This window comes from Andrena cerasifolii, chromosome 3, assembly GCF_050908995.1.
Source record: "Andrena cerasifolii isolate SP2316 chromosome 3, iyAndCera1_principal, whole genome shotgun sequence".
In the NCBI taxonomy this organism is placed as follows: domain Eukaryota; kingdom Metazoa; phylum Arthropoda; class Insecta; order Hymenoptera; family Andrenidae; genus Andrena; species Andrena cerasifolii.
Genome location: NC_135120.1, coordinates 11,176,210 through 11,202,770, shown reverse-complemented (window position 1 = coordinate 11,202,770; position 26,561 = coordinate 11,176,210). Strand labels below are relative to the sequence as shown.

The 26,561-nt window shown below is 40.4% G+C and overlaps 6 protein-coding genes across 8 annotated transcripts in view; 3 read left to right on the top strand and 3 right to left on the bottom strand.

Annotated features, from left to right (window-relative positions):
- Positions 1 to 120: 120 nt before the first annotated feature.
- LOC143367166 (ionotropic receptor 75a-like) lies at positions 121 to 7,020 on the bottom strand. Its single transcript, XM_076808761.1, has 10 exons — positions 6,774 to 7,020; positions 6,508 to 6,686; positions 5,405 to 5,713; positions 4,881 to 5,011; positions 4,461 to 4,622; positions 3,483 to 3,697; positions 3,180 to 3,394; positions 2,129 to 2,397; positions 1,636 to 1,845; positions 121 to 1,031 (listed from the first exon to the last, which is right to left on the bottom strand). The coding sequence occupies exons 1-10, from the start codon at positions 6,913 to 6,915 to the stop codon at positions 896 to 898; spliced, it is 1,968 nt and encodes a 655-aa protein (XP_076664876.1). The 5' UTR covers positions 6,916 to 7,020; the 3' UTR covers positions 121 to 895.
- A 140-nt stretch (positions 7,021 to 7,160) lies between these two features.
- On the bottom strand, positions 7,161 to 12,810 carry LOC143367184 (pancreatic triacylglycerol lipase). Its single transcript, XM_076808807.1, has 7 exons — positions 12,650 to 12,810; positions 12,237 to 12,339; positions 10,583 to 10,731; positions 9,938 to 10,183; positions 8,930 to 9,136; positions 7,817 to 7,973; positions 7,161 to 7,511 (listed from the first exon to the last, which is right to left on the bottom strand). The coding sequence occupies exons 1-7, from the start codon at positions 12,696 to 12,698 to the stop codon at positions 7,454 to 7,456; spliced, it is 969 nt and encodes a 322-aa protein (XP_076664922.1). The 5' UTR covers positions 12,699 to 12,810; the 3' UTR covers positions 7,161 to 7,453.
- A 1,805-nt stretch (positions 12,811 to 14,615) lies between these two features.
- On the top strand, positions 14,616 to 16,851 carry LOC143367178 (serine/threonine-protein phosphatase 2A regulatory subunit B'' subunit gamma-like). Its single transcript, XM_076808801.1, has 7 exons — positions 14,616 to 14,915; positions 14,998 to 15,128; positions 15,203 to 15,589; positions 15,675 to 16,000; positions 16,070 to 16,283; positions 16,372 to 16,499; positions 16,580 to 16,851. Exons 1-7 carry the CDS (start codon positions 14,870 to 14,872, stop codon positions 16,689 to 16,691), a joined length of 1,344 nt encoding a protein of 447 aa, XP_076664916.1. The 5' UTR covers positions 14,616 to 14,869; the 3' UTR covers positions 16,692 to 16,851.
- A 729-nt stretch (positions 16,852 to 17,580) lies between these two features.
- Positions 17,581 to 18,740, top strand: L(1)g0004 (RNA-binding protein pno1). Its single transcript, XM_076808813.1, has 3 exons — positions 17,581 to 17,792; positions 17,889 to 17,978; positions 18,058 to 18,740. Exons 1-3 carry the CDS (start codon positions 17,691 to 17,693, stop codon positions 18,583 to 18,585), a joined length of 720 nt encoding a protein of 239 aa, XP_076664928.1. The 5' UTR covers positions 17,581 to 17,690; the 3' UTR covers positions 18,586 to 18,740.
- Positions 18,657 to 21,258, bottom strand: LOC143367183 (EARP and GARP complex-interacting protein 1). The gene is made up of 6 exons (XM_076808806.1): positions 21,050 to 21,258; positions 20,611 to 20,836; positions 20,298 to 20,518; positions 20,053 to 20,234; positions 19,016 to 19,312; positions 18,657 to 18,943 (listed from the first exon to the last, which is right to left on the bottom strand). Exons 1-6 carry the CDS (start codon positions 21,089 to 21,091, stop codon positions 18,781 to 18,783), a joined length of 1,131 nt encoding a protein of 376 aa, XP_076664921.1. The 5' UTR covers positions 21,092 to 21,258; the 3' UTR covers positions 18,657 to 18,780.
- A 484-nt stretch (positions 21,259 to 21,742) lies between these two features.
- LOC143367170 (uncharacterized) overlaps positions 21,743 to 26,561 on the top strand; it is a 45,478-nt gene continuing 40,659 nt past the window's right edge. For 2 of the 3 annotated variants that reach the window (XM_076808774.1, XM_076808772.1), the window contains exon 1: positions 21,744 to 22,073. The gene's annotated coding sequence lies outside the window, so the exon portion shown is untranslated. Of the gene's footprint in view, positions 22,074 to 26,561 lie in introns of all 3 variants that reach the window. The other variant, XM_076808775.1, reaches the window with a different exon arrangement.

The window sequence follows — 26,561 nt, the reverse complement described above, 5'->3', positions numbered from 1 at the left end:
TCGAATTTTTATTCGAAAGTTTTTAGGCGACAGACAAACACACAAACACTTTCTGCTTTATATCTTAAAATACTTGTGAGATATTGCGTTTCAAAGTTGACTGTGGCATATTTCTCCGAATGACCCTATATAAACATAAAAAAGCAGCAAAAGAATTATGTTATAGATAAAAATTTATGGCAATAAAATATTATTCGTTACTCTCGAATAAAGAAATTATTCGTTACGCTCGAATAAAAAATTATTCGTTACTCTCGAATAAAGAAATTATTCGAATAAAAAATTTATTCGGATAATGCCCAACTCTGGTGAAATAGGCCCCCTTTCCACTACGCATTTCTCTTTTCTCAGCGTGAAGAAAATTTAATATGATTCTGCTCGGTGAAACGTACATGCTATTATATTAGGAGGCGGTGGAATTACACTCCATTGCAGGAAACTTGATGCATATGTAGCACGAGCCTATTTCCACTGGGTCCCTAAATTTATATCAGCGCTGTGCACAACATTTCCATGTGTTATTAATTCGACTGGTGCCGATGGAGCCAGTCGCGAAATATGAATTTCACGATGAGCCAATCATTAAAGGTATCGAAAGGGTATTGGTTTAAAAAGAATGATTACGCGATTCAGGATCATCGTGGCGTATCAAAGCTTTGCAACGAAATCACTGATCACTACTGTAATTAATCAGCGTGCTCCAAGCGAGTCGTTTAATTTCAATTAAATCGTCAGCGTGCGTGCAAACCCTCGCTGCGCGTGTCGAATTTCATTCGACGCGCGTGCATTTGGGGGATAATCAAGGGGAAAGAGGCACGCATGTGGGAGGATATTTCTAATCGTTGGTATAGACGTTAATTCAAAGCTGTGACGGTAATATTCGAGCTGCTGTTGCTTAAGGGTTGCGAAAACCAGCCAGGTCCCCAAAGACGTGGAAATTCCGCAGCGATTGCAGATTAAGGTCTCGCAGAGACGGCAGATGCAGGTTCCTGTTGATCAGGCGCCTTTTCTCCAACACGGCGCTCGATGTTCTGAAAGTCACTGCAGCTTAGAATTCGTATTAATGAGCCGAGTTTAACGCTTTGTGTGGCGTCGGCGTGTTCTCGCGCCGAGGGATTCGATGGTGTTCTTAGATCGGTATATTTTGGAAACGGCCACAAGTATTCTTCGAGAGCCCCTGAATGTGTATTTTGAAAACGAACCAGGGCTTGTACAAAAGATTCTCGTCAGAGGCGATGGTTCGGAAGAACTTGATCTACTTAACTCTAGAAAGACACTGTGACAATTTTAGAGAGATCTGACACTGTGGGGTCACGGGCGACCCCCAAATTGAAATTGGAATATTCCAAAATTCACTTAACGTTTTCGAAAGATTCTTTAGGTATGTTCGGAGAAGAGATTTACAGCTTACAGTACATGGTTTCCAGTTACAATAAGAAAATCGACATTTCGGAGTGAAAGCTTGGTATTCTAGACTTCTAGAGTCTATTGAAAAATTTGCAGAGAAACTTAAAATTCTTGGGGGTCGTAGGCGACCCCTATAGAGTCGCTTATGGATGAAGGGGCATTTTTGAAAGTCTAAATACCACTCAAAGCGTTAACATACTCGGTACGGTTCTTCCACTGTTTATTCACCGTGTCGGTGAGATCCAGTAGAGGATATTCTCCACAACGCAAATTAGAAGGGAGATTCCCACTGAGACGGAAAAGAAGACGAAAATCGGCGCTGCCTCGTAAATCGATAGTGGCTCCGCGATGAGTAGGTTGCTGGGGCAGAAGGGTCTTCTGGCTGACCATCGTTTCCATTCGCGGTTTTGCAGACCAATGTTGCGCATTTTCGTTAAACTAGAATAAACAGTGTCTTAGAAAGATGTGCTCGTTTGGACCGTTTTTTTTTTATTAATTATTTACCCTAAAACACAACCGTTATTCGATATTCCTCCAACACAAACGTTCATCAAATTTACCACTTCCTCCAGATTTTTATTTCTATGTCATTGCAAATTTCATCTTTGGTAATAGTTTTATATTGAAAACATGCTGTTTGGAACAATTAATAGAGGAGCAGTCGTAGAAATGACGAATTCTTGTGTTCCAGGGTTGTAGATAGGTCTGTAGGCTTTCGTACCCTATTTTCAAGAGTTCGGTGAAGGGGCTCTTGTGCCTCGCGTACAATGCCAAAACAGTGCGAAAGAGGTGAACCTCGGTGAGCTCGCAGATGCTTCGATCGTTGAACGTGTGCTCGATGTAAGGATAAGCGGAATCGATCATCGTGTCGTAAGCCAACGTACCCTCTGCCACGCGATTCAGCCCTTCCTCTAAGGGCAAGTACCTGTTGAATTCCGGTATCTTTGTCCAACGATGTTCGTAGAAATATCTGACTTCTCTGTCTGGCACCTGACGTATGAATAAATATACTTTGGTACTTGAAAATTCTGTTCACTTTGCAGTTAAAACAGAGGGTTGGATTAGAATGTTTCAAGTTTCAAGTCGATTAAATATTCCTTTTAAAATTGATTTATTATTGACAAGCTTCGTTTTTCTGGAATATTTAATTGTGTCTAAGGATATGAAAGATTCTTTTGTATTAGAAAAAATGGAACCTAACGCTTTTTTTAATTCTTATGAGTGTCGCTATGGCCCCTACTACGATCCAAAATTTAGAAATAAATTCTACAAAATGGCAGTGGGTTAAAGAAAAATAACTTTTTGGCCTGCGGTTTTCGTAACTTTTAGGTGCAAAAAAAGTCGAAGTTTAGAAAATATTGACCTGATTTTGGTAGGTGCAGTAGCGACCCTCCTAAGGATTAAAAAAACGTGTGGTTCAATTTTTTTTAAATATACTTTATACTATACAAAACCAAATAAATAAAAAAAACTAAAATAACTAAAATCTGTACAAAATATGAATGTTTTAAAAGGTGGTATCAAATTATAAATCTTTATTCCATTTAGCATATTCTCAGAAAGAAACCCCTGACAGTCGTAGGGTGGCAGCTACAAAGGTGTTTTTTTCTGAGAATATGAACTCATGGAGATTAATTTTACAGTAAACTGTTACCTACTACAATATATGTACTTGTATCCGAGACGATTTCAAGACAAAATGTTAACAAACCCTAGTATAAAATAGAGTATTTACTTCTGTATTTATTTTATATTTACTAAAGAAACATCACCTGAAGGAAAGAACGAATATACGGCGTGGGCTCCGCCGCGAGTTTCATGTTGCTCCTCGCCAGATCGAGTAAGGAATCGTTCATCTTTTCACCCTTATTCTTCAAGCGATTCGACACAACGCTCGCCGAATAATAATTCAACATTAATGTGCTAAATACTAGAATGTGCAGGAAGGCGATACGGCCTGCGTAACGAGCTGGGACGAACGCAGAACCTGAGCAAAACAAGCTTCATGACTTATCGACTATTCCTTTATCGCACTGCTCTTCCTTTACCAATATCTTTCTACAGGGTCTCCGTACCTTGCTGAGATAAAGCTCCGATCGTGAGTAGAACAGACAGCCCGTAAATCTCCGCGGGTCTGCGAATCCCCTCCATTTTTACAAAAATAATTAAAACCGATGTGACGATGCCTATCATGGTAAGAATCGCGTACCACACTTTCACGGACAGGGGCTTCAGAAACTGGCCTGGTTTCACTTTCATCGAGGAAATCGTGCGGAACATGAAACACGATCTGTGAATTGGATGATAACCATTAAATTTCAATCATCTCGAATTCAGCTGAGATTTTTGTTACTTGTATATCACTGTACCTATCAGTAATAAAATTGAAATGTTTGAAAAGTTTTCGTAGCTCGAAGACTTAACTGTTCGTGATAAACAATTACAGATTACTCGAGGCAAATTTATTGACTTCAAAGTTTTGTGAAACTATATATATATAAATAAGCTGTATGAAACTCTATAATTTTAGCCGCTATTTATATTCAAATGTCTTTTTAACTTTGGATATATATAGCTGTCGAAAAATGCACTGTGCTCAATTCACGAAGCATGTAAGAATCTGAATTATTGAATTTATCGCGGGTTCGATTTTAATATTTATAAATGAGGAACTGAAGTTAAATATTTTAATTATTAGAGCTACTAGAAGTTGTCAAATGCTTTATAGCGTAGCAATCAAGTCTAAAATTCGTTTCGAATGAATTACTAATAGCAGGACTCTTCTCCTCAGTTAAAATGTCCTATCTAGCATTTTACCCTTTTTCAAGAAATGTTGAAATATTTAAAGTTCCACGCATCTTTTACCCTTTATGTAAAGTTAGAAAACCCTACGCGTTGCGCAGAGATCTAGAAACAGTCTAATTTGTTTATTTATTTACAAGGACGGCACAAAGAAAATACTAGAACTTCAGTTTTCTCGGAAATGCTAGATAGGACCTTTTAACTAAGGTAGGCAGAGGAACACGGTGAAGCAGAAATCAGTAGTTACGCACCGTATTGGCCAGACGGGCCCGATTATATCGCCGGTATCCAATCTCTCAATCTTCATCGCGACTGGGCTTGCCGACAGATCTATGAATTTCTTTTTAAACGCAGCGAACACGGGACCAGAACTATCGAATCTCCTTTGTGCATTTATTCGCTCGATGTCCATGCTACAGAATGGGACGACACGCAACAAACAAGATTCTATCAATTTGCATGAACTTGTAATAAGAAACGTAATAACTATATACACATGACGAATATAATAAATAAACGTAAGGAACATAATAACGGAATAATAAATAAGCGAAAATAAAATACTAGTAAATGATTGTATAAGGAATAATAAAAAAAACGTAAGAAATATAAAATGAAAAGTAAATAATCTAGAACTAGGGTATTTGTTAATTAATTAACTTTGTGTTTACGTGAAATTGAAGAGATCAGACATGTGCGACAGTAGTATGTATAAGAATTTCGACCGCCCATTCTTCGCTTTCATGCTGTATTCCTCCATCATCATATCGTACAGCGATATGTTCTCCGACTTGGAAGTCAACTGAAAATTACAACGAAACAGCGCTATAATAGACACAATTATTCTCCGTTCACTATTCAGCAGAAGAGCCGATGAACGTTACAGAGATAACGCGACAGTCGTTTAAATAAAGTTACCCTCGACTTAAATAACCATTAGCTTGAGTTTCCAAATTCCAAGAAGAAATTTTGCTAATTTTTAATCGCTAATAGCAAACTAAAATTCAGGTGGAATAAATACTTACTACAAAGCCCAGGCGTTACTACAAATGAGATAATTACCTCGATTTCTATTCAACCGAAAATCATTTATTAATCAATTTATACGCTACAGTATTTCGAGGATTGATCATCATTTGCCATAGAAGATAATAATTATTCTAGTTATTATTTCGCTGGAGAAATATCGACTTACTACAACCCCAACTTTAAGCTTCATTCCGTGTAAATTCGATCTCCTTTCGAATTTCGATTGAGTCAAGGTGACGACCAATCCTTTTTCAGTGTTCCATATGGCGTACAATGTTACGTTCGTCGATCCACCTCGATCCTTACACGGATTGTACACGTCGTACAGAATATAATCGTTCGCTGATGGGACAGCTACCACCACGTCAGTGGAGATAGAAAACGCTTCGTCGTTTAATATCTGCAAGCTGTGGCTCAGGTTTGATCCGAGGATCAGCCATTTGTGCATCTCGCCGTACATGGAATACCTCGTTGCCTGCATCCAAGTCAAAATTTTCACGCTTATTTTTTTTAGAATCGCAACCCCATTTTTAGAGTAGCAAACCAGATGGGGGAATAAAGCTTGAAAGCTTTCTTGACATTCTTAGAAGGGAGGAAGTTCGAAATAGCAAATCTATTTAAATGCTCGTTAAATTGCACTTATACCGCTTTCTAAACTAACGGTTCATTAAATAGTTATTTGAGTAATTGAAGAGTCCTTGCAGAAAACACTGTAAGTGCCAAAAATCAAATTGTTCAGCAGGGAGAAAATATTTGATTTAGGTATTTTGATTGCTAAATATGCTAAATTATTCAATAACTTAAATACATCACAAAATTTTCTAGTCTTCGCATTAATCTAGTCGAAATTCATGAGAAGAAGAATTCTATTTGTAGAAAACCCTCTATATGCTACCTCTTAGCTGTAGAGAAGGCTGAATGTGCCATTAATTTAAATTTGTAAGTGCCAACCCTCTTTACCTATCGCTTAATTGGCTGCTACATTGTTTTCAACAGAAATAACGTTGCACCATCTTTTATCACTATTGGTAACTCATTGACAAAGGGCAATTGCATTAAAAATATATACTATAGAATTACCATTGGCACGTAGAATATTTCCCGATGATTTTTTTTTTAATTCCTGGCACTTACAGTGTTTTCTACAAGGACTCTTCAATTAACAGTAATATCGTTCCGCAATTTCCAAGTTCAATTTAACTCGACCTATTTGCATTCTGCCATCGTTGTTGCCATTTTCTCATAAAATTCCGCTAACAAATCACTTACATCGACGAGGATTTTCGCGTAACGCTTACTATTGCACCGAGAATCCAAGAAAACGCCCAGTTGGTGGTAGTCGGCATCCAGGATCTTCCTAAGGTCCAGGCTCGATTCAGGCACGGACTCCACCATGGAAATGTACGTGACGTACATATTATTAAACGTCTTCGCGAGCCTAAAGTCATCTGTTTTGCAGAAAGCGTTCAATGGACATCTGAGCGTGTGAATAAAGCACAATTTAAAAACCGTCGAGTTCCTAGTTTGCTACGCACTTTCCACATTGCCACAAGAGAATCCCACAACCCTCTTCACCTTCCTGAACGCGAAGTAGTCTCTAATGACATTATTCTCATTAACACACAGAACACCTGCTAATTGCAGCGTTAAAACTATTAGCAAGTATATTCGATCCATGATGCAAAAATTAATCCTGAAAGGAGCGCTACCGAAACGACATCTCTTCAGTCTTGCGCAGATACTCTTCAAGAGTATTGCATTAAATTCTAATATCCCGTCTCTGTATTTATTAATCGCAATCTCGATGAATTATATACTCTACCGTTCATATTTCCCGATGGACATTAGAATTTCACAACCCCCGTCGCGTTTACGTGGCACGGTGAACTATTTATCAGGATGAACGGTAGGGTGGGGCGAGGTTTCAAGTAACCAATAAAACGTTTATTTCTCCCCTTCCGTCGGCACGAGTACACGAGCGAGGAAAAGACCTATCGTCTGAGCATACCAGGTTAATTAATATAATTTGTACTTTTGCAAGGGCATGCACGACCGAACAACAGACGAACAAGGAAAGGATCTCGATTAAAGCTGCGCACGCTGCATAAATAAAAGTAACTTATAAATGACTAGTACGGATCATTCTGTGTCGCAAAAGCATCGTCGCCGGCACAGTGGTCCCAAGCTTCTTTCCCGTCGCCAGCGCGAGGCGGGTTCACTCTACCGCGAACGGGGGTGCGTCGTTCGTCTCCAAATAGAACTTTCCTCGTAATCTGCAACGGTTCGAAGGAAATCGTCGTTTGCACTCGACAGAATTCTTTTCACGCTAGACATATCTAAACACCTATGGCTCGCGATTGCTATTTCAGATATATTAATTCGATAGAAATAGTATTGACTTTTTATTTCGAGTGTAAAGATTTGCTTCTCCTTTGTTGCTTCTAATGGGTATTTACCTGTATATATATATATACCAAATAAATAAGATGTTTGAATATGTCTGAAATACCAGTGGCCAGCTACAAAGGGGGTTTTCGTAAGTACTCAACACAGATCGAAGGAAATTTTGATATCTTACGACGTAGACGCGTATTCTCCCATTAACACGACTGGATTGTAACCGCAACGTCCCTCCTTGTACTTTTCCCAGCTCTCGCAGGTCCTTGCCTTGAATCCAGCCGTGCTCCCTATGCTCTCTGTCATGAACTGGTGCGCTCGCGAGTGGCTGCAATAAGCTGACGACCATTTCGTATGTATTAACACTTTCACTACTGCTAGGGAATTGAAATATTTTTTCCAGGCTGGCAGACCCTTCTTATGCACTAATAAAGTTCATAATAATAAATGGGGGTAGTATTATCCAGCCAACTTATAAGTATCCTTAACACTATCACTAACAGAATTTTCATTTTCTGTAGGAACTTTGATTTAGCATAAACTAAAGGGAACGAACATTTTTTATAAATAAGATAGCTTTGCTCCTAGAGATTTGAAAAATTCAGTGAATTTAATTCTCTCGTATCAAACTTGACGAAATCTACGTTACTGTGGCAGACCCTGATTGCCCGGAAGGCCTAAAAAAATATGAGATAAATTTTTAAATTAAAAATAAATAACATGCTATGATGCTACAAATAGGATTTATACAGTCTTCTCTCGATACATTGCTGCGACCCGGGACCGGCAGCGGTAATATATCGATATAGTGGGACACCATTCTTCGTTTTGTTCGTAATTTATTTGAGAAAATTTTTTTTGGAATGGTGCCAAGGATTTACACAAGAAAAACACCACGTTCTCAAGTATCCTTAGATTAAATATGCAAGATAATACCTTCCCTGTCGCTTTGGCGTGAAAACACCCCACTGCCAGGGAAGACATACGCTGTGATGCCAGATCGGGGCCGGGTTCCCTCGAGAATTTCCCCCACCTCGCGCATACTACGCCGGAACAGTAGTGTGCGCGAGGTGGGGGAAATTCTCGAGGGAACCCGGCCCCGATCTGGCATCACAGGACATACAATAGTTAGACTAAGGAGCAAGGAAAGCATAGAAAATGCAGTGAAAGAGTTGAATTCCACTGAAGATTACTGTACTAAGCCTCTGCCACTTGATCGCAATATCCACAACTCCCATCCCTCGCTCTCCACAATCGATTTACCAATAAAAAAAAGAGCAAATGAGATTTTTACTTCTGGTTGGCAAAAACGAGCACCCAGGCTGAGGGAACCTTCCGTTGTTAGGATAGAAATCAGCGTGACCCAGGGGTGCCAAGAATCCAAAGGCTGGCCCGCTCGTGTGAATCACGTCCACGAACTGCGCATCGGCTGGGTCCAATCTGAACTCCGGGTCGACAATGCCAGGAATCGTCTCGAACAAGGGACTTGCTGGATCCAGGCCTTCGATAGTTACATCACGCAATAGTTAATATCGCGATTTAACAATATTCCTCTGCAGTGGCGGACTGGAATTATCTAGTTGTATGTGTAAGGGCAAGTCGATCAGTTGAATAGTTTTCTCTAAATTACCCCCACCGTTTTGCAACTTCAGCGGCAACGCTGTAGCAAGATGCGTCAATAGCGACCTCTACAATGCATATTTTTAACATAAAATTGTTTTTCTCGTATCTTCAAAAGTTAAATACAAAAAGCCGTAAAAAACTTCAAAATGATTTGCTTCTTAATTTCTCCAAAAAAAGTCCCAAAATCTTGCTGTTTTAGCGTTGCCTAAAGTATAGTCCCTCCTTAAATCCTCACTGTGACCTACACTTAACCCTTTGCACTCCAAGTATGCGTCCCATATCGATTTCATTAAATTGTCTCAAAATGTAAGAGTCCATACTGCGTCCAATTAATTTAATTATTAATAAAAGAGTCCTCTTAGAAAACACTGTAAGTCCCAAAAATCATTGGCACGTGGAGCATTTTCGATAATTTTTTTTTTTAATTTTGGCACTGACAGCGTTTTCTGCAAAGTCTTTTCAATTTTGGAATTATTCTACTTGCTACTTCGCAGTACGGAGTCCTGCGTTTAATATACACAGCGTTGAGCGAAAGTATCTCAAATTGATTAATGTGCGAACAAATTGAAGCCCAAAGAGTAAAAACCCATTTTCATTTGTTCAAAGAAAGAAAGGCTTGGTTCACGAGTTTATTTCCCTACTCTCCCTAGACACTTCCAATTAGAAGATCGAAGTGCACCTGTTATTCTGCCAATACGTCCATCCAGGTAAGCGCCAGCGAATCCAGCCACGTGAGACCCCAAACTGTGTCCGCTGATGTGTACGTCCTTGTACTCGAGGTTGGACTCGCGGTTCAAGAACTCCAGGAAATCCCCCAGGAACTCGCCAACGCGACGAGTGTTGTTCGCTGCCACGGGATAGATGTCGGTAGCCAAAATGCCCCATCCGACCACTATCACGTTCACATCTTGGTGAAGCAGATACGCTGCAACACGAACGAGTGGCGATCTATAAGACGTTATCTGTCAAGAAATCACTCGGACACCCTGCGAAATGGTCGAAGGGCCTGCCTCAGAGGATCCCGCACAGACTCTAATTCGAAATTTCCCAGTTACGTCAGGAGCATAGCGCAAGCGAGCAAAAACTCGTTAAATGACCAATTAAGCCGTTATCGCTGTGACCCTTGAACCTGACGACGTCGATTCCGTGTTTACCGAAACGGATTGACCCTGATTGTAATTAAATTTCACTCGTTCCTCCTCGCCGTCGACATTTCTAGAAATGTGCTTCGAGAATCGGCCTCCCCCCCTGCCTCGATCGCGTTTTTCGCTTATTCTCGCCGGGCTTCTTCGCGCAGCCGCCACTATCAAGCATGTTTGCGTACCCTCTATCAAACCTCGTACCCAGGCCTCGTTTCCGGTGTCGCTGAATCCGTGGATGAGGAACTTGGTCGGCCGACTCTCGTTGAAGTGGGACGCGTAGAGGACCTCTGTGTTGTTCAAAGACAACTGCTCCTCGCCAAACGGATTTTCTCTGTGAAGAAATGGGGAAAAACAGGGAAGTCGATTACTCAAAGTCTCAGCAGATCTCTGTTGTTAATTATCATGGAATGTCTCCATTTCTGTGTATCTTCTTAAAGATCATACTTTTCTGCCGCCGAAAGTTAAGGGAGACATAGTTGCTACAGTTAGTTGAAATTATTTAAATTATTACTTCGGTCGCTGTTCGACGCCTATATACGAGGCACTTGGAGATTAAATGCTGTAGTTAAACTTCTCTGGCACATCTGTAATTATTTCTCCGCGCTGCTGTATCGACGGGTTATCAGGCTAATAAGAATAAACAAAATAAATAGCCACACCTTCGGTTATCGCCAGATTACTCTGCGTCCTTGCTAAAAGAATTTAAGAATTCTCTTCGGACTTCGAGGGCTCCGAGAGAAGAATGTAACGAAAGCGGGAAACTCCGTGCCTATTTTCCACGGGGATTTTCGTTTCTTCCCAGCGAGGGCAAACGATCGTTTCGCGTGGAAATATCGAGGAAACCCTCCGGCCGCTCGAAGTGGCGCCTCGTTTTTTCCACGCTTTCGAGGAAGAGTGGGGTGAAAAAAAGAAGAAGAAAAGGAGGCGCGTCCGCGATATTCACGCATCGATGATAGTCAGTGGAGCGTCAGCGCTGAGAATAGAATTGGCCGCTCGCTGCTGATTGCACGTATCGTTAAAAAATTGTTGCATCGCTTGCGAACGATAAAGTCAGCTACGCACGGGCGAAAAATTCGCGGCGCGAACTTCTCCGTTACCATGGAGAAGCGCGAACTTTCTTGAACGTCTTCGATTACAATCTTCTCGAGCCCACTGCTCCATTTCAGCCGCGTTTTAAGTAACTTCAGCCCGCCAATTGCGAACGCAACAGAAATCGAGTAACGACCAGATGTCGAAGATACAATTAACGTAGAGAATAAAAAGAACAAGCTTCCTAAACGAAGGACTTTAAAAGGGGAGGGAAGCGTGTTCTTAAGCCTCGTTCCCACATGACTACGATGCAGGACCAGTTGCTTGTTCAAAGTCGAAGTCTTCAATGTTGGAAATTACTTTGAAAATTGTGAGGCCTAAGCTCCGCTACCCTAATTCATTGCACATCTGAAGACGATTAAGCCTGGATCACAGCTACGCTTCTTTCTCTTGTGAGATTATAACTGCAACATTAAATTTTCGCGACCAGTTACTTGGTAAAGTCCAAAGGGAAGGGATGAAAATCCTTGCCAATTACCACTTTGACTAATTAAAATTCTGAGTAGAAGAAACTCAACCAGAGCTAGCTGCTGACAGTCATGATTCGCTGAATTCGAATACGATCGCTTAACATAACTATTTCCGACTTCCCCGAAGCTGTTCCGCGCCGCGAGTTACACAAGTGGGAGCGCGACTTTACTGGAGCTTCCATGCAAACTCGACGCAACCATGCAGCCACGGCAAACGCCAAGCATATCGTTCGCAATACAACTCCATTCCTTCAAGGATTAGTCGCACCATACGTACCTAGTGTACAAGTTAAATGTGGCAGGCTCATGGGCAGCTTTGAACACAGACTTGATGACCGTCTCCACGTCGTTCAGCAGCGTGTTCTGCGGGTACGTGTACGCTGGAACCACGGGAAGCAGAAAATAAATCTCTTTAGAAGAAGCCGACCGTCCTGTGATTCTAACAACTGCGCGTCTCGGTCCATGATTAATAACCACCCTTAAGGTGCTGCTCTGTTAAACACCCCTGGTGAACGAGGGTGTATAAAAGACGAGAGCCTGTGCACTCTGCGCGAGTGTTTGAAAAAGGGGAAGAAGAAGAGGAAGACGAAGAGGAGACGAAATTAGGGAATGCCCACTGTTCCTTCGAACGACGGGCCACTTTAACGTACTCCCCGATGAGCGTCAAGTGATCCACGTGGCTTCGTTTACCTGACGTGAGAACAATCGCCAGAAGGATGAGAGTTTCGACCAGCGACATGTCTCTCCGCGCGATACCGCTCGCCGTTCCACTGGATTACTACTGCAGCCGGCTTAGCGGCGGCCCACCATTCATCCTACGCGGATCATTTCTCGTCGTTGATGTCCGATAAGCCCCGGCAGCCGCGTTCATTTGTTTAATTAATTACGACGCTCCCACGTCCAACGTCACGAGAGAGTTTCGAGGGAACCCCTCCTTTGCCAAACACCGAGCACTTTGCAATTTTATCACTCGTGATTGGGCTTCCTTTTTTTCGGAGGGCGTACGTTAGGGTGGCCCTTATTTATACGTGTCGACATTTTTTTTTGTATTTCTTTGCTCTCACCTCCCTAGAACGGTGCCATTTGGTGAAAAAATAGTACCTGAAAACCTCTGCGGCGTGACGTATTGTCTATACGCGCGGAGTGCCGACCTCTCTATATTCAAACGCTATTATCTAAAAAACGGTTGGAAGCACGAAACAATTATATATACAGTAATTGTAGAAAATTGGAGGCTCTTTTAATATTATTTCAACAAAATTTCGATAGGGCTTACCATTTTTGAGAAATTCTTCAAATTCAAACCACTTATGAATTCTAAACTTTAATGCCTCGTCGGTACCCTTTCCTGTTGCCCGATTGCGACACTTTTGCGGATCGGGACTGCTATCTGAGACTCACAAGTTTTTTTGATGAAGGAGTTGCATTCAGGGGTTGACCTCCCTTGGCCGTATTAAGAAGTACCATTTCTATAAGAATTTATTTAGAAGTGGAAATAGTTTCTTACGAGAAGTTTTTTGCTGATGATAAAGGCATGTTTGAATAACATAAAAAAAATTTTTATTCAATTTAAGGGTACTCTCTTATCAATTCACTTCAAAAATAGGGGTGAACAATCTTATAAACTTTAAGAATTTTCTTAGTTTGTTGATTTCAGATATGTAATTCTACAAGGAGTTATAAATTCCGAAGATGCGGAACTTTTTTTGTATCACCAGGACAAATCACAACCACCAATAGACAGCAGTATTAGATGAAATACGCAAATATAATTTTTATTATTTCCAATGATGTACAAATACAGCCCAACAAATTTGTTGACACTATGACGTTTACTTTTTTTTTAAATATAATTCTAAAAGTGACTTATTTTTCGAGTGATTTGATGGGAGGGTACGCTTAGGAATAAAAAAGTAGATTCCTTCCTGAAAGCTGTGACCATTACTCTTTCTACATTCTTTATAATGTAAAACTGGGTTAAATTCTGAACGTGGGTGTAATTACATTGATAGCGAAAATTCGAGTAATTTTTCTCTGTCAAATTTCTAAAATGCAATATTCAAGAAGGGAGAATTAAATTGACAAATTTAGCTAACTGTGTAAGCACGATTCTTATGAAATTGACTTACGAAAGTAGGTAATAAATTTACACATGGCGATTAAACATGGGCGATTAACACTTCTCTCGCAGGAATGAGATGAAACAGTTCAGACACGCATTACTTTATGGACAATCGGTAACTGACACATCAAGAAAATAATTTGCAGCGAATAAATTCATTTTACAAATACACTTTTTGTATCTATCTTTAATTAATCAACTCCTCAAAAATAATCACAATTTCAATTAACAAAACACTGTATAATATTTGCTAAATATTTTTTGACAGAACCAGGAAACAGTAAACAGAAATTCAGTCAAATTTAGTCAAATATTAATTACTACTTACAGTAGAAACCACAGACGAGGTATAGGCACAGACGATCTGGTCCGTGGTTTTACACGTGTTGAGTTCTAATTGCTACCACGCGTAGCGTTACAATCTGTTTCAAGACTGCACTGGTAACGTTGCATGCGACACTAAAATGATAAGAGGGTCTTAGGACCCCCCAAACCGGTGACATCTACAACTGACAATATAAGTACAATCACAGACGCTGTGGTGCAGGATTAATAAATACAATCAATTTCATATTCTGATTTTTAAATTCATGACTGTATTTAATAATATTTCTTTATTCTGTACATTGCAATGCCTGCCATTCAGAATAAATCTCGATAGTTATTTAATAAGAAACCCTTTTTATGTAAATTTATTACACTATACACATCCCGCTATAGTCAAACAAAAATCAGCTGGAAGCTACTAAAGGAACACCTGGGAACACCCCACGTTTGGGGTGAAAGCAATGGAGCTAGACACGGTACTTCGAAGATGTGCTGTAATAAATAAGTGTAAGCCTTAAGTTTAAGTAACTACACATTTCGTAATACACTTTAAGATATTTATTGTACAGCCATTGTGTTATTTTCACAGCGGTAGGAAGAGTGGAAGAAAATGAACGAAAGGAGGACAAGTATTTTCAAAAGATATACGAACAATGGAAGGGAGCCAAAGCAACGGATAGGGACTTAATGTATAAAGTGATCCCGAAATTTTATTTCAAGGTAATGCATATGCCTGCAGAATTTAAAGATTCTCAGCAATCGTTTCTTTAAGTGTACTCATCTATGCAATTTAGCTGCCGAGAGAAGACGAAGTCTTACCACAGAAATTACGAGAAGAAACACGAGCGTTATTTCTGCAAAGACGCTCACGACAATTGCTAGATAATAATGAGCTTAAAGCGTTGTGGGTATTGTTGGATAAGCACCATAGTCCACCTTTGTCGGGTGACGAGCAATTAATAAACTATGAAGACTTTAAGAAAGTAGGTAACTTAGCGGGACCAAAGTGCAACCCGTATTTCACTGCAGTCGTATTTGCTAAACTGCAACAGGGCGATCCTCATGGTAGAATCAGTATAATGGCGTTATTTAATTATGTGATGAGGAAAGTTTGGTTACATCAAACAAGAATCGGTCTTTCTTTATACGACGTCACTGGCCAAGGATACCTTAGAGAATCTGTAAGCTCAGCTATTCTAAGCTGTTTAAATTCCTCTGAATTATTGTGAACAATTTAAAAGTACGAATTGTATTCTTCTCTTACAGGATTTAGAGAACTATATTTTAGAATTGATACCGACCTTACCTCAGCTCGAAGGGCTCGAGAAATCCTTTCATTCGTTTTACGTCTGTACAGCGGTGAGGAAATTTCTGTTCTTCCTTGATCCCCTCCGAACAGGCAGAGTTCGGATACAGGATATTCTGGCGTGCAGCTTCCTCGACGATCTCTTGGAACTAAGGGACGAAGATTTACCCAAAGACTTGCAAGAAGCGAATTGGTTTTCCGCCCCGTCCGCACTTAAAGTATACGGACAGTATCTTAACCTTGATAGGGATCATAACGGGATGCTTAACAAAGAGGAACTTGCGGGGTAACTTGAGCATAACGATTTGGAGAATTACTTTATTATCGTGTTGATTTTACAAGAGTCTTTCAATAGGTATGGCACGGGAACGTTAACTGGAGTATTTCTTGAAAGGGTGTATCAGGAATGCTTGACTTACGAAGGAGAAATGGATTACAAAACCTATCTAGATTTTGTTTTAGCATTAGAAAACAGGCACGAACCGCAGAGCTTGCATTATTTATTTCGAATTCTTGATATTAATAATCGCGGGTACCTTGATACCTTTTGCCTGAATTATTTTTTCCGTGTATGTATGCGCATAATGTTCAGATACGTTCGCTTAAGTTCAGATATTTTCTTTGATATGCGTTTTTAAACTTTGGTGTATTATGTAGGCCATACAGGAGCAGATGACGATGCATGGTCAAGAGCCAGTGAGTTTCGAAGATGTTAAAGATGAAATATTCGATATGGTAAAACCGGCAGATCCGTGTAAAATTACGTTGCAGGATTTGCTATCTTGGTAAATAAATTCGTAACCCATCGCGGATCAAAGTTTTTCTAACGGAAGGCTTTATTTATTGCGTGATTCGTATTTTACAGCGGTCAAGGTGACACAATGGTCAGTATTCTGATAGAATTTCATGGCTTTTGGGCTTATGAAAATCGTGAGGCAATGGCAGCTGATACTGGTGACGAATCGTCTCATGTTTGACAAGATGAATGAACACAGACTACACACATTCCTGGGATTATACATATGACAATTTGTAATAGTATTTTTTCAAAAAGAAAGCACTGCTTAATGTTCTTATGATTCTTAAAGGTCCAAGGACAAAGGACTAAGAATCTTATAGCGAATTCGGTATCTCGCACTGACTCTGTGCTGATGCCAGAAAATGAGTTGGATTAGTTGTTTCTGATAGAGACAAAGATAGCTCAAGACTAGCACAGAGTCAGTGCGAGATACCGAATTCGCTATTAAAGATCGTCGCCCACTAGGCCGAAGTGCCGCGAAGCGAAGCGCGGCGACCACGCATCGCCTATATGACAGAACAGCGCCGACAAACATTTCGCTTTGGTCGCCGCGCTTTGCTCCGACGAAATGGGCGACGGCCTTAAAACTCTTGGTAATAGAATGTGTAATTTTATTAAGTATTAATAGAGTTATAATTTTTTAATAAAACAATTCTGTTTTTTAGAACTGTGTTAATATCCAGTTTTTTCTATAATATTTTAAACCCCACAACAGGGGCGAATTTGGAAATTTGGCGCCCCTAGGCAAACAACTGCCGCCCTTTCCGTGAAATCTCATAAAATATTTTAGTTGAAAAGAGTCGGGACAATTTCCAAATTAATTCAATGCAGCTACTCACATGTGAGTTTTGCTAATCGCTACATTGAAAAAACGTGAATTGTTTTTAAAGTTGTCTCAAACCCCTGTTTCAATATTTTCAAAATTTGTTGCTCCCCAAAATTGCCAGCCCCGAAAATTTGCCGCCCCAGGCTGTAGCCTACTTATCCTATATGTAATTAATAAATAATTGTTCGTTATCCAAAAGTATTTTGCAAAATATGAAATAATGTAACCTCATCCATCGACTACTTATTTATAAATAGTATCGACGAGCACATGGTTAGGGGAGACACATGCGTGACTGGACTTGATGAATTACACGTTTTGTACTTTCGTAACTGAATAATTTCCTCGAAAATGAGTGTAGATAAGGAGAAGGCAAAAGATGATTCCCAAACCACCGAATTTGTGGAAAATAAGGGAAAGAAGAAACGACGTGCGAGCGAGCATCGTATGGAGGTACGAAAGCAGGTTATGTTGAAATAAATTTATCGTTTACACGGTAACATTTCTCACTTAGCGCATTTATAATCCTGCATATTTACATTACCCCAGGTTGAAGTAATCAACGGCGTAGAAGGAAAAGCAAGACCACATACAACATCGAAAAGGCCAAGGAACGTTCAAGGCGGTGAACAGAGGAAGGTGAACCGAATATTTACGTTTTATCGATACGAATCCTAAACTTCTATACTGTTGCTAAAGTGACATAAAATGCTTCCAGATATCTGTGCCCGCGCATAGGTACACTCCTCTGAAAGAAAACTGGATGAAAATATTCACACCCGTCGTGGAGCACTTACAATTACAAATCCGATTTAATTTGAAATCTCGGAACGTCGAATTGCGCGCGGCTCCGGAGACCCCCGACATTGCGAACTTACAAAAGGGGGCTGATTTCGTGAAGGCTTTCATTCTAGGATTCGAGGTGGAAGACGCCTTGGCTTTGTTACGTTTAGACGATCTGTTCGTAGAGTCATTTGAGATTCAAGACGTAAAGCCGTTGAAAGGTGACCACCTCTCTCGGGCGATCGGAAGATTAGCAGGAAAGGGTGGGCGAACAAAGTTTACTATAGAGAATGTTACAAAGACGAGAATTGTTTTAGCGGAGTGCAAAATCCACATACTTGGCTCTTTCCAAAATATACAGTTAGCCAGAAGGGCTGTATGTAACTTAATTCTGGGCAGTCCACCGTCAAAAGTTTATGGGCAATTAAGGAACGTAGCGAGTAGAATATCAGAACGATTATAATGTAAATAATACAAATCAGTATCGAGGACAAATATATGAGTTTTCAAGTGTGCATAAAGAATGTGAAACTCTTAAATGAGATTCTTTTAATCTCTCATACATGTTTTACACGAAACATTAGTGTTTAATAATAAAGAAGTTACTTTCGACCCACATGTTATAAAATTTCTTTTTAGCTTAATATAAGAGTTTCGTTTAAAGGAGTATCTGATATTTATACTTTCTGGGCACTTTGTTGAGGACTAATCTGCCGTCGTAGCTCAACGACGCAAATGTCCAAGGGTCTGCGGATGACCATTCAACCGCGTAAACGCTATCTTCGTGTTCTTCGTATCTACCTACAACTCCATCTTCCAGCCTAAAAATATTACCACCTTCTATATATTCTCCTTCGAGGATTGTGTTTGCAACGTATTCCCATTATACTTACTTGTCTTTCTTGCAAGTATAATCATTTTGTGTACAATCGTCTTCGGGAGGTACTATATGTCCGAAAGGTTCCGAAGAAATTGACGCGACGCTGCATAATATGACTCTTGAATCGCTACTAGAAGTCAGAACCAATTGATCGTGGAAGCGATTAATTCTGATGTTCCACACCCAATGCGAATGCTCCATGCGAGACAACAGTGGCTCCGCAGGTGACCTGATATCCCAAAACTTCATGTACCCATCATCTCCACATGTAGATAAAAAGTATTGACGATTAGCGTTAAAATCTAGATCTCTAAACATAAAATTTAAATCGCATCGAATTACTTATTACTTCAACATTCAACGTAACACCAACAATTAAGGGGTCATTCCGTTAATCACGCCGCAAAAATCGGCAACATTCAGGCTTTTTTTCTCAGTGAATACAATGAATAACAATGTCAAACTTTTTTTTTCATATCGCGCTTCATTTTCGAGAAAATCGACTTTGAAATTTTGATGATGCATCCAGGCGCGTATAAGGAAACCTACCCTAATGAAATTCACGGGCGATTTGGGCGTAAGTGGAATTCACTCTAGATACGAGGAAAACGTGAGTGGTGCGAAGTTCGCACAAGCTCGAGGGGTTTGAAAGTAGTTAGAAATTCTTTTAATAAGTAAACTTCAGGATTATAAATTAATCAATACCCACTTGGAAACGGGTGTTTGCCCCAAACAATTCGAGCTATCCGGTTCTTCCGGGCGGCCCGAAACGATTCGGACTACCCGGATTTTTCAAGCCGCACGAAAAAATTCGAGCTACCTAGATTTTTCGGGCTGCCCGGATTTTACGTGTTCCCGGCTCGACTCGAAAACCGAGTCCCGGCTCGGTCCGAATTTCAAGCCGCCCGAATATTCGAGCACTCGAACAGCCCCAATTGTTATTCATTGTATTCACTGAGAAAAAAAAGCCCGAATGTTGCCGAATTTTGCGGCGTGATTACCAGAATGACCCCTTAAGGAAAGGAGCAATAAATCACTCGTATTTGGTACCTAATGATCTGCGAGTGGGCAGACAAAATTGTCCACGACGATTCAGAAGGATTTCTAAAGTCCCATCCGCGAACATTGTTCTCATTTAGCGTGACAAACTGATTGCAACCATTGTGTGGATTCCATTTCCCGTTCGTAAAGCGCGGCTGACCTTTACTAGCTAAAGTACCAGAAGTTGTAGCCTAAATAATGTAACAGATAAGAGGTAAACTTGATTAGCGTTAAATCAAGGAATTTATTATTACCTGCGGTCCGTTGTCAGCCAAGTCCCACAATATAAATTTATTATCTACAACTGAGACAGCCTTCGTCGATTCCATGGGATGATACGCGATAGTTTTAAGATCTGTGCCATATGGCGTTGTATCGATATCGGCTAATTTCTTCAGATCCTCAACGTCGTTCGTGTATTCCTTTAGTTCCGGCATTTTCCAAATAGCCCCTTTCATTTGGCAACTACCATCATCTGCGTTCAAACGTAACGTATTCTCAGTTTCTTAAAAATAAGTAGCTGATGTCTTCGGGCTGTAAAAAAAAACTATTCGAAATTACAATTACCGCTTAAAGTATTGTAACACGTAATAAAGACATTGGGCTCTGTGGGGGACGCTTGTAGAGACCAGATTTCTCCGACAGGATGGTGAAACACTTGGGTCTTTAAACCACCTGTTTCCTCGTTAAGTTCCACTAAATGCACTTGGTTATTACTAAATTTCAATGACTGTGTTCCAACCAAAAAGCGAACAATGTCTGTTTCCGCCGTTTGCGCTGACAGTGCTCTCGTCTACAACATCGGAAAAGCAGCGTTACTATCGTATAAATTTGACAGTTATTTTCTAAATATTTCGATTCTTGTAAAATTCTACGCAGGTGAATGTTATTAAGTATGTGAAAATTATATTCACTGAGAGTAACTTTTACAGTCGTGTACATCGAAAAACGTATGTTTCGTAAAATAACTGTAACTGTTTAAGATTCTGTAGGTTCGATTGCACACCTGAAATTCGAGTCCGTATATCACAGGGCTATCATTCTCCATTTTTTAATACAATCTTAATTCCGTAATAACTAAATAGAATTTTTATTTACAATAGAATCGTAACCTTACGATCTGTCAAAACAACTTATGTTAGCGGTACTATACACGCGCTACATATGTATACACGTCGTACCATGAGACTGAACGGTGAGTGACTAGAGGGCAGCAGAGTAATTAAAAGGACAGCTGTTGCATTATTACGAGAAACCAATATTTCAATCCACTGTTATTCGATCTTACGATAAAAGAGAAAAGCACGTATTCAAAACTTGATTAAAAAACGATTGAAATTTATATTCCATTTGGGATCACGTGACATAGAGCTCCATATTCAAACACACTACACCCGACCAAGTAATTGCCCAAGTATAACCCGATACAACCATTCGTTAAACTGTATAAGAATCTTATACTTCTTTATTAATCACCAACAGACAATTTAAGGTATGAAAAGTTGTATATCGAAGAAGAAACGTGAGAATTGATCGCGCATATTATACAGAAGTTCCTTTGAATCCATGTACCCGCGCAAACAGAGGCGAAGGTGTATCAGCCAATGAACGGCCCCGTTTTACCTCCTAGCTAACGAGCCGCAAGGACATCTACATATTTACGTTATCCCTGCCTGTCCCCACCACTCAGTTTAGCAGCTCCCTGCGTTGCTTTGCGTCGGCCGACGGGTAACCAGCCGTGGGGTCACCAGATAAATTATGTCAAACGTAGTGGTGTTACGAGCGTGAGCGATCGTCGGGATCCGCTGTGCCTCGTACACGAAACTGTCGCGAAGTGCGCGTTCGTACGGTCCGCGGGGTCCAGTGTCGATGCGATCCACGGACTGGCCGGGTCCCCATGCCTCTTGGTTAAATCAGTGCTAAACTTGAATGATCGTGAAGAAATCTCTGCTCTCCTATCGTCTCCGCACAAATGCACGCATCTGTATTTACTTCACCGGGAAGACCATGCTGACCCTGCAGCGTCAATTGTAAGTACGCGACCGTTTGTCACATTGTCTCGTCGCTCGCCCGCGATTGACACTCGCAGGCCCGCACGTCCGCATCTTCAAAATTACGGGATACCTGTGCGCGTTTTTGCCTCCTATTTCCCTATGCACGAGGCGACAACGCGGCCTGTCACGCATCCGGATTTGGCGAGTGTGAAACAGAAAAAGCGCGAATAACATCTCCGTAGGCCGACTCGTATTTTGATCGCGGCAGTGTCCGCGGGGGTATCGAGGTTCGGCAGCCTTAGTGATTCGGCGTTGGTTTTGTTGTTTTTCGGTTTTTGCAGCACGTCGCGAATCGGGGTCCGCGAACTTTTGAGATTATCGATCGCTGTCGGTGGCTCGTGCGAGCTTACGATCCAGACTTGGATCGTTGGTGTAATTATCGGGGATGTTGCGAAGTTTGTGTTTCGCGAAACTTGCCTGGAACTATTGTAACGTGTAATTACGCGAGGTGGGAAGCGAAACTGCTGAAATCGGTAAACACGGTCGATGATATTGTTTGCTCCACGAGAAAGCTGTATGTTTCGTGTAAGCAGCGATTTGAAAATGTTGGTCGCGAATTTCTTATCTGTGTTTTATAGGTATTCCTGGTACTAATTCGCAAAAGTTCTATATTCAAGTATTGATACATAGGAACCACGAACGTTTGCTTTACAATAAAATGTTTATGAAATGAAATTGAAATGTATCTGTTAATTTATATGCGATCTTTAATGTCTATCAATATTTTACAAATTTTGCTATCTACCGAATATTGAAACAGGAGAAATTAATTGTTCGATAATTTTAACGATTCTTTTTGCATTGGTATTCGAATTGTTGTATGCATGTTAATGTGTTTTATTCATAAAAGAAGGTAGATAATTATGTTCTTCCAATATGCAAATTCTTTTGCCGTTTTTTTTATCTGCGTTCCAATTTTCGGTATCGTAAACATGCAAACGCTGCTTGCAGTTGTTCTATTAATTTTTAAACATATATTCTAAAAAACGGAAACGCGAGTATGGGATCGTTTAACTCGCACTTCATCAAAGTTACTAACTTCTTCAATCACCCAAAGAAATAAGCGTCGTTCGACGTCGCGTTTATTAGAAAAGAAGTTTCGCTCTGCGGAGTTTTAATCTCAGCTTTGCAGTTCGAGGAAAATTGCAATTACGAATTGTTTTGCAACGCATGCGATCTGCCTTTGTAACCAGGAAGCTAATTACAATAATTGAAAGTTTAATAGTGTTTTATCATGCGTTATAATGGGTTACATAGGTATAGTAGATTACAATACTTCTATAGTTTGTTACTATAGTGATAGAATTACATTACAAAGGGTTATTATCCGTAATAAATAAATAAATAAAAAATAATATTACACTATTTGCACTATAGCCCTCACTATGCTGCTATTCACCATAGTGCGGTACTAGCTTAATATAGTTAACTATACGTATTTATTCTACTGCAGCAGAAATCAACTATATTTTGCAATAGCTGTATGTTATATTTATTTTGTAAAATACGGGACCATTCTACTATACTTTGTGTAGTAGCATTTTACTATTTTTCGTCATATTTATCGGCTGAAGTTATAGGAGCTGCTACAATATATTTTCGGTAGTAATATGATAGATTTTGCTTGGAAGCTGATATGCATATGGTAGACTAATAGATTATAATGAATTATAGTAGAGCATAGAGGGAAACCATAAATTATACAGTATGGGTGAAACAGAATATAGTAGTCCTTAGCAAGGTATTCACTGATGTGTGTGTATGTTAGATAATATACTATTTATATCTCTATTCAATTATTGGAATAACACAGTTATACTAAGCGATAGGTAATGCTGCATTCGAATACCTGAACGCTGGGAAATCATAACTTATTAGTATATAAACAAACAGCTTTTAAATTATTTTACTTCGAAATTTAACATTTAATATCAGGACAAATATGCACTAAGAATATTCGTCTGTGATAGTACAAACAGAGTGCATATAATAGCAGTGATATTTTTCATATTTTCTAGAATTAATGGTCAACGAGACCACCTCTGGTTTTAAAAATCCTCCCACTCGCAGCCTACATTGCAACCCTCCATTTTTCTTCAAGACGTAAATGTCCCCCGTTACAGTACAAATCCCCTACAAAACATACCGAAACTTTCCACCAGCTATTATTCCCAATGGACTACAAAAATCCCACGGTAGCCGTATTATTACAACCCCATACCGCCATGCTCCACATTTCTCTGCAACTATTTCCATTCTCTTTGTTCACCCACCAACCTTGCACTCCTCGCGAAACACTACCAATCCCAACAAACTATTTATCCAGTCTTAACTGACCATTACACATCCCTATAGCAATTGCAACAGCACATACCAAACTTCTTCTTTACCCGCCCACCCTTAACCCTCAGCGGTGCTGGGTCTTTGTGGACCCAAGGTTAATATTATCCAGCACAATAATACATACTGGGGAAAACTTCAGAAATCGAAAAATTACTCTACATGCTCCAAAAAAAAGGAACGTCGTTTAAAATGCGCATATTAGGGTAGTTAACCCTTGAATAGCGAATAGATTTATTACACGTCGCGTGCAGGGTCTATTTTGGCCCACAATTTCACTCATGTGCTGCTCAGAATAAGTTTTCATATTAGAATCTGATCTTGTTATACTCTAAATATTCTAAATTCCTCAGATCGTCCAAGAAGTAATACTAATAAGTATCTAATATGTGTTGTCTGATATTTAGGGCGGGTCAAAATTGACCCTGCATCCGCCGGACGATTCTTAATCCGGTCCAAAGCAGGGCTGCTACGAATATTCAAAAAATTTCGAATAATTAGGAGTATTCGAATATTCGAACATTATTCGAATAATTAGGAGTATTCGAATATTCGAAGTACTCGGATTGTATTGAATAGGAATCTGAACATGAAATATTTTTTCGCACTTTATCGTGAAATTCTTTTCAAATATTGGCGTTTACAATTATTTGTTTTTCAAACGTTTAGATTTGTATTTGGTACAATTCCAAATTTGAACACTTTGAATTATTCGAATACTCCGAATAATTCGAATAACTCTGTAGTATTCGAATACTCCGAATAATTCGAATAACTCTGTAGTATTCGAATACTCCGAATAATTCGAATAACTCTGTAGTATTCGAATACTCTGAATAATTCGAATAACTCTGTAGTATTCGAATACTCCGAATAATTCGAATAACTCTGTAGTATTCGAATACTCCGAATAATTCGAATAACTCTGTAGTATTCGAATACTCCGAATAATTCGAATACTCCGAATAATTCGAATACTCTGTAGTATTTGAATAATCCAAAGCGTTCAAATTTGGAATTGTAGCGAATACGAATCTAAACGTTTGAAAAACAAATACTCCGTAGTATTCGAATATTGGAATCCTTCGAATAAATTAGTCGCCTTTAAAATTATTCGACTTATACTTGGACTACTCCAATATTTACAGCTCTAGTCCAAGCTGACCCAGGCACCGACTTCCGTGCGATTACTCGAACCGTCCGCCGTTCGAGGCTTAACCCACAACCCCTCGCCCTTCTTCGTTTTACCCCGAAACATGAGCGAAGCTATTCCCGCGGACCTTAATCGCGTTCGGTTGTCGTCGTTGCTTAGAAACGGTCGCCGCCGTCGTCGCGTTCGGTCGAAGTCCCCGCGCTTTTAAATTCGATCCCTTTCCCTGACCACGCGACATAGCTGGAACGAGGAAGAAACGAGGAAGAAACGAGGAGGACACAGGCGCGTTACGTCCGCAACTCGTTCCGTGCGTTGAAGCGGGGCCGCCTGGCAAGCGGTGACCCGCGTCGACGCCACGCAATGCCACCGTCGGCCCTCTCCTTTGAATATAATCGAGCGCTGCTCGGGCGGGCTCTGGCTCTCTCGGGTTAATTGATCGGCTGGGATGTTCTCGTCCTCTTGGCCGACCTCGTTGCCGACGCGTCGTCGGTCAGCTCCGTGGCGGTGCCGACATGGCAGCCCGTGTCCACGTGAGATCGATCACTCTCTCGACTGGCGCAGGCCAGTATCAGTTGTTGAACAGATGACGAGTTGGGGGCCAGCCTGCGAGGAAACGGCCCACTTTTTTTTCGCGTGACCAAAAACGTTTCGCGGCTGCGTGACGGATCCCTGATCACTGGTCTCGCTTCCTGCGCGAGGGCCTGCAGCGTGCCGGCCACGCTCACGCGAGCTCATTGGCGGGCTTTAGCGATCCTTGATAGATCTTTGTACGAATGCATATTCCCTGCAGATTGGGTGTTGAAAGGTAGGCGAGTATTTTTGGAGATTAGGTATGGAGGTGAGTTGCACTTCGAGTCTGCAGAGGCGTCAGTTTTTCGGGGTATTAGCCACTGATCTATTATCTGACGTGTAATTGGGGCGTCTCTGCTGTTTTGAAAATGCAAACTGTAGGACATTGCACTCTGCAACTT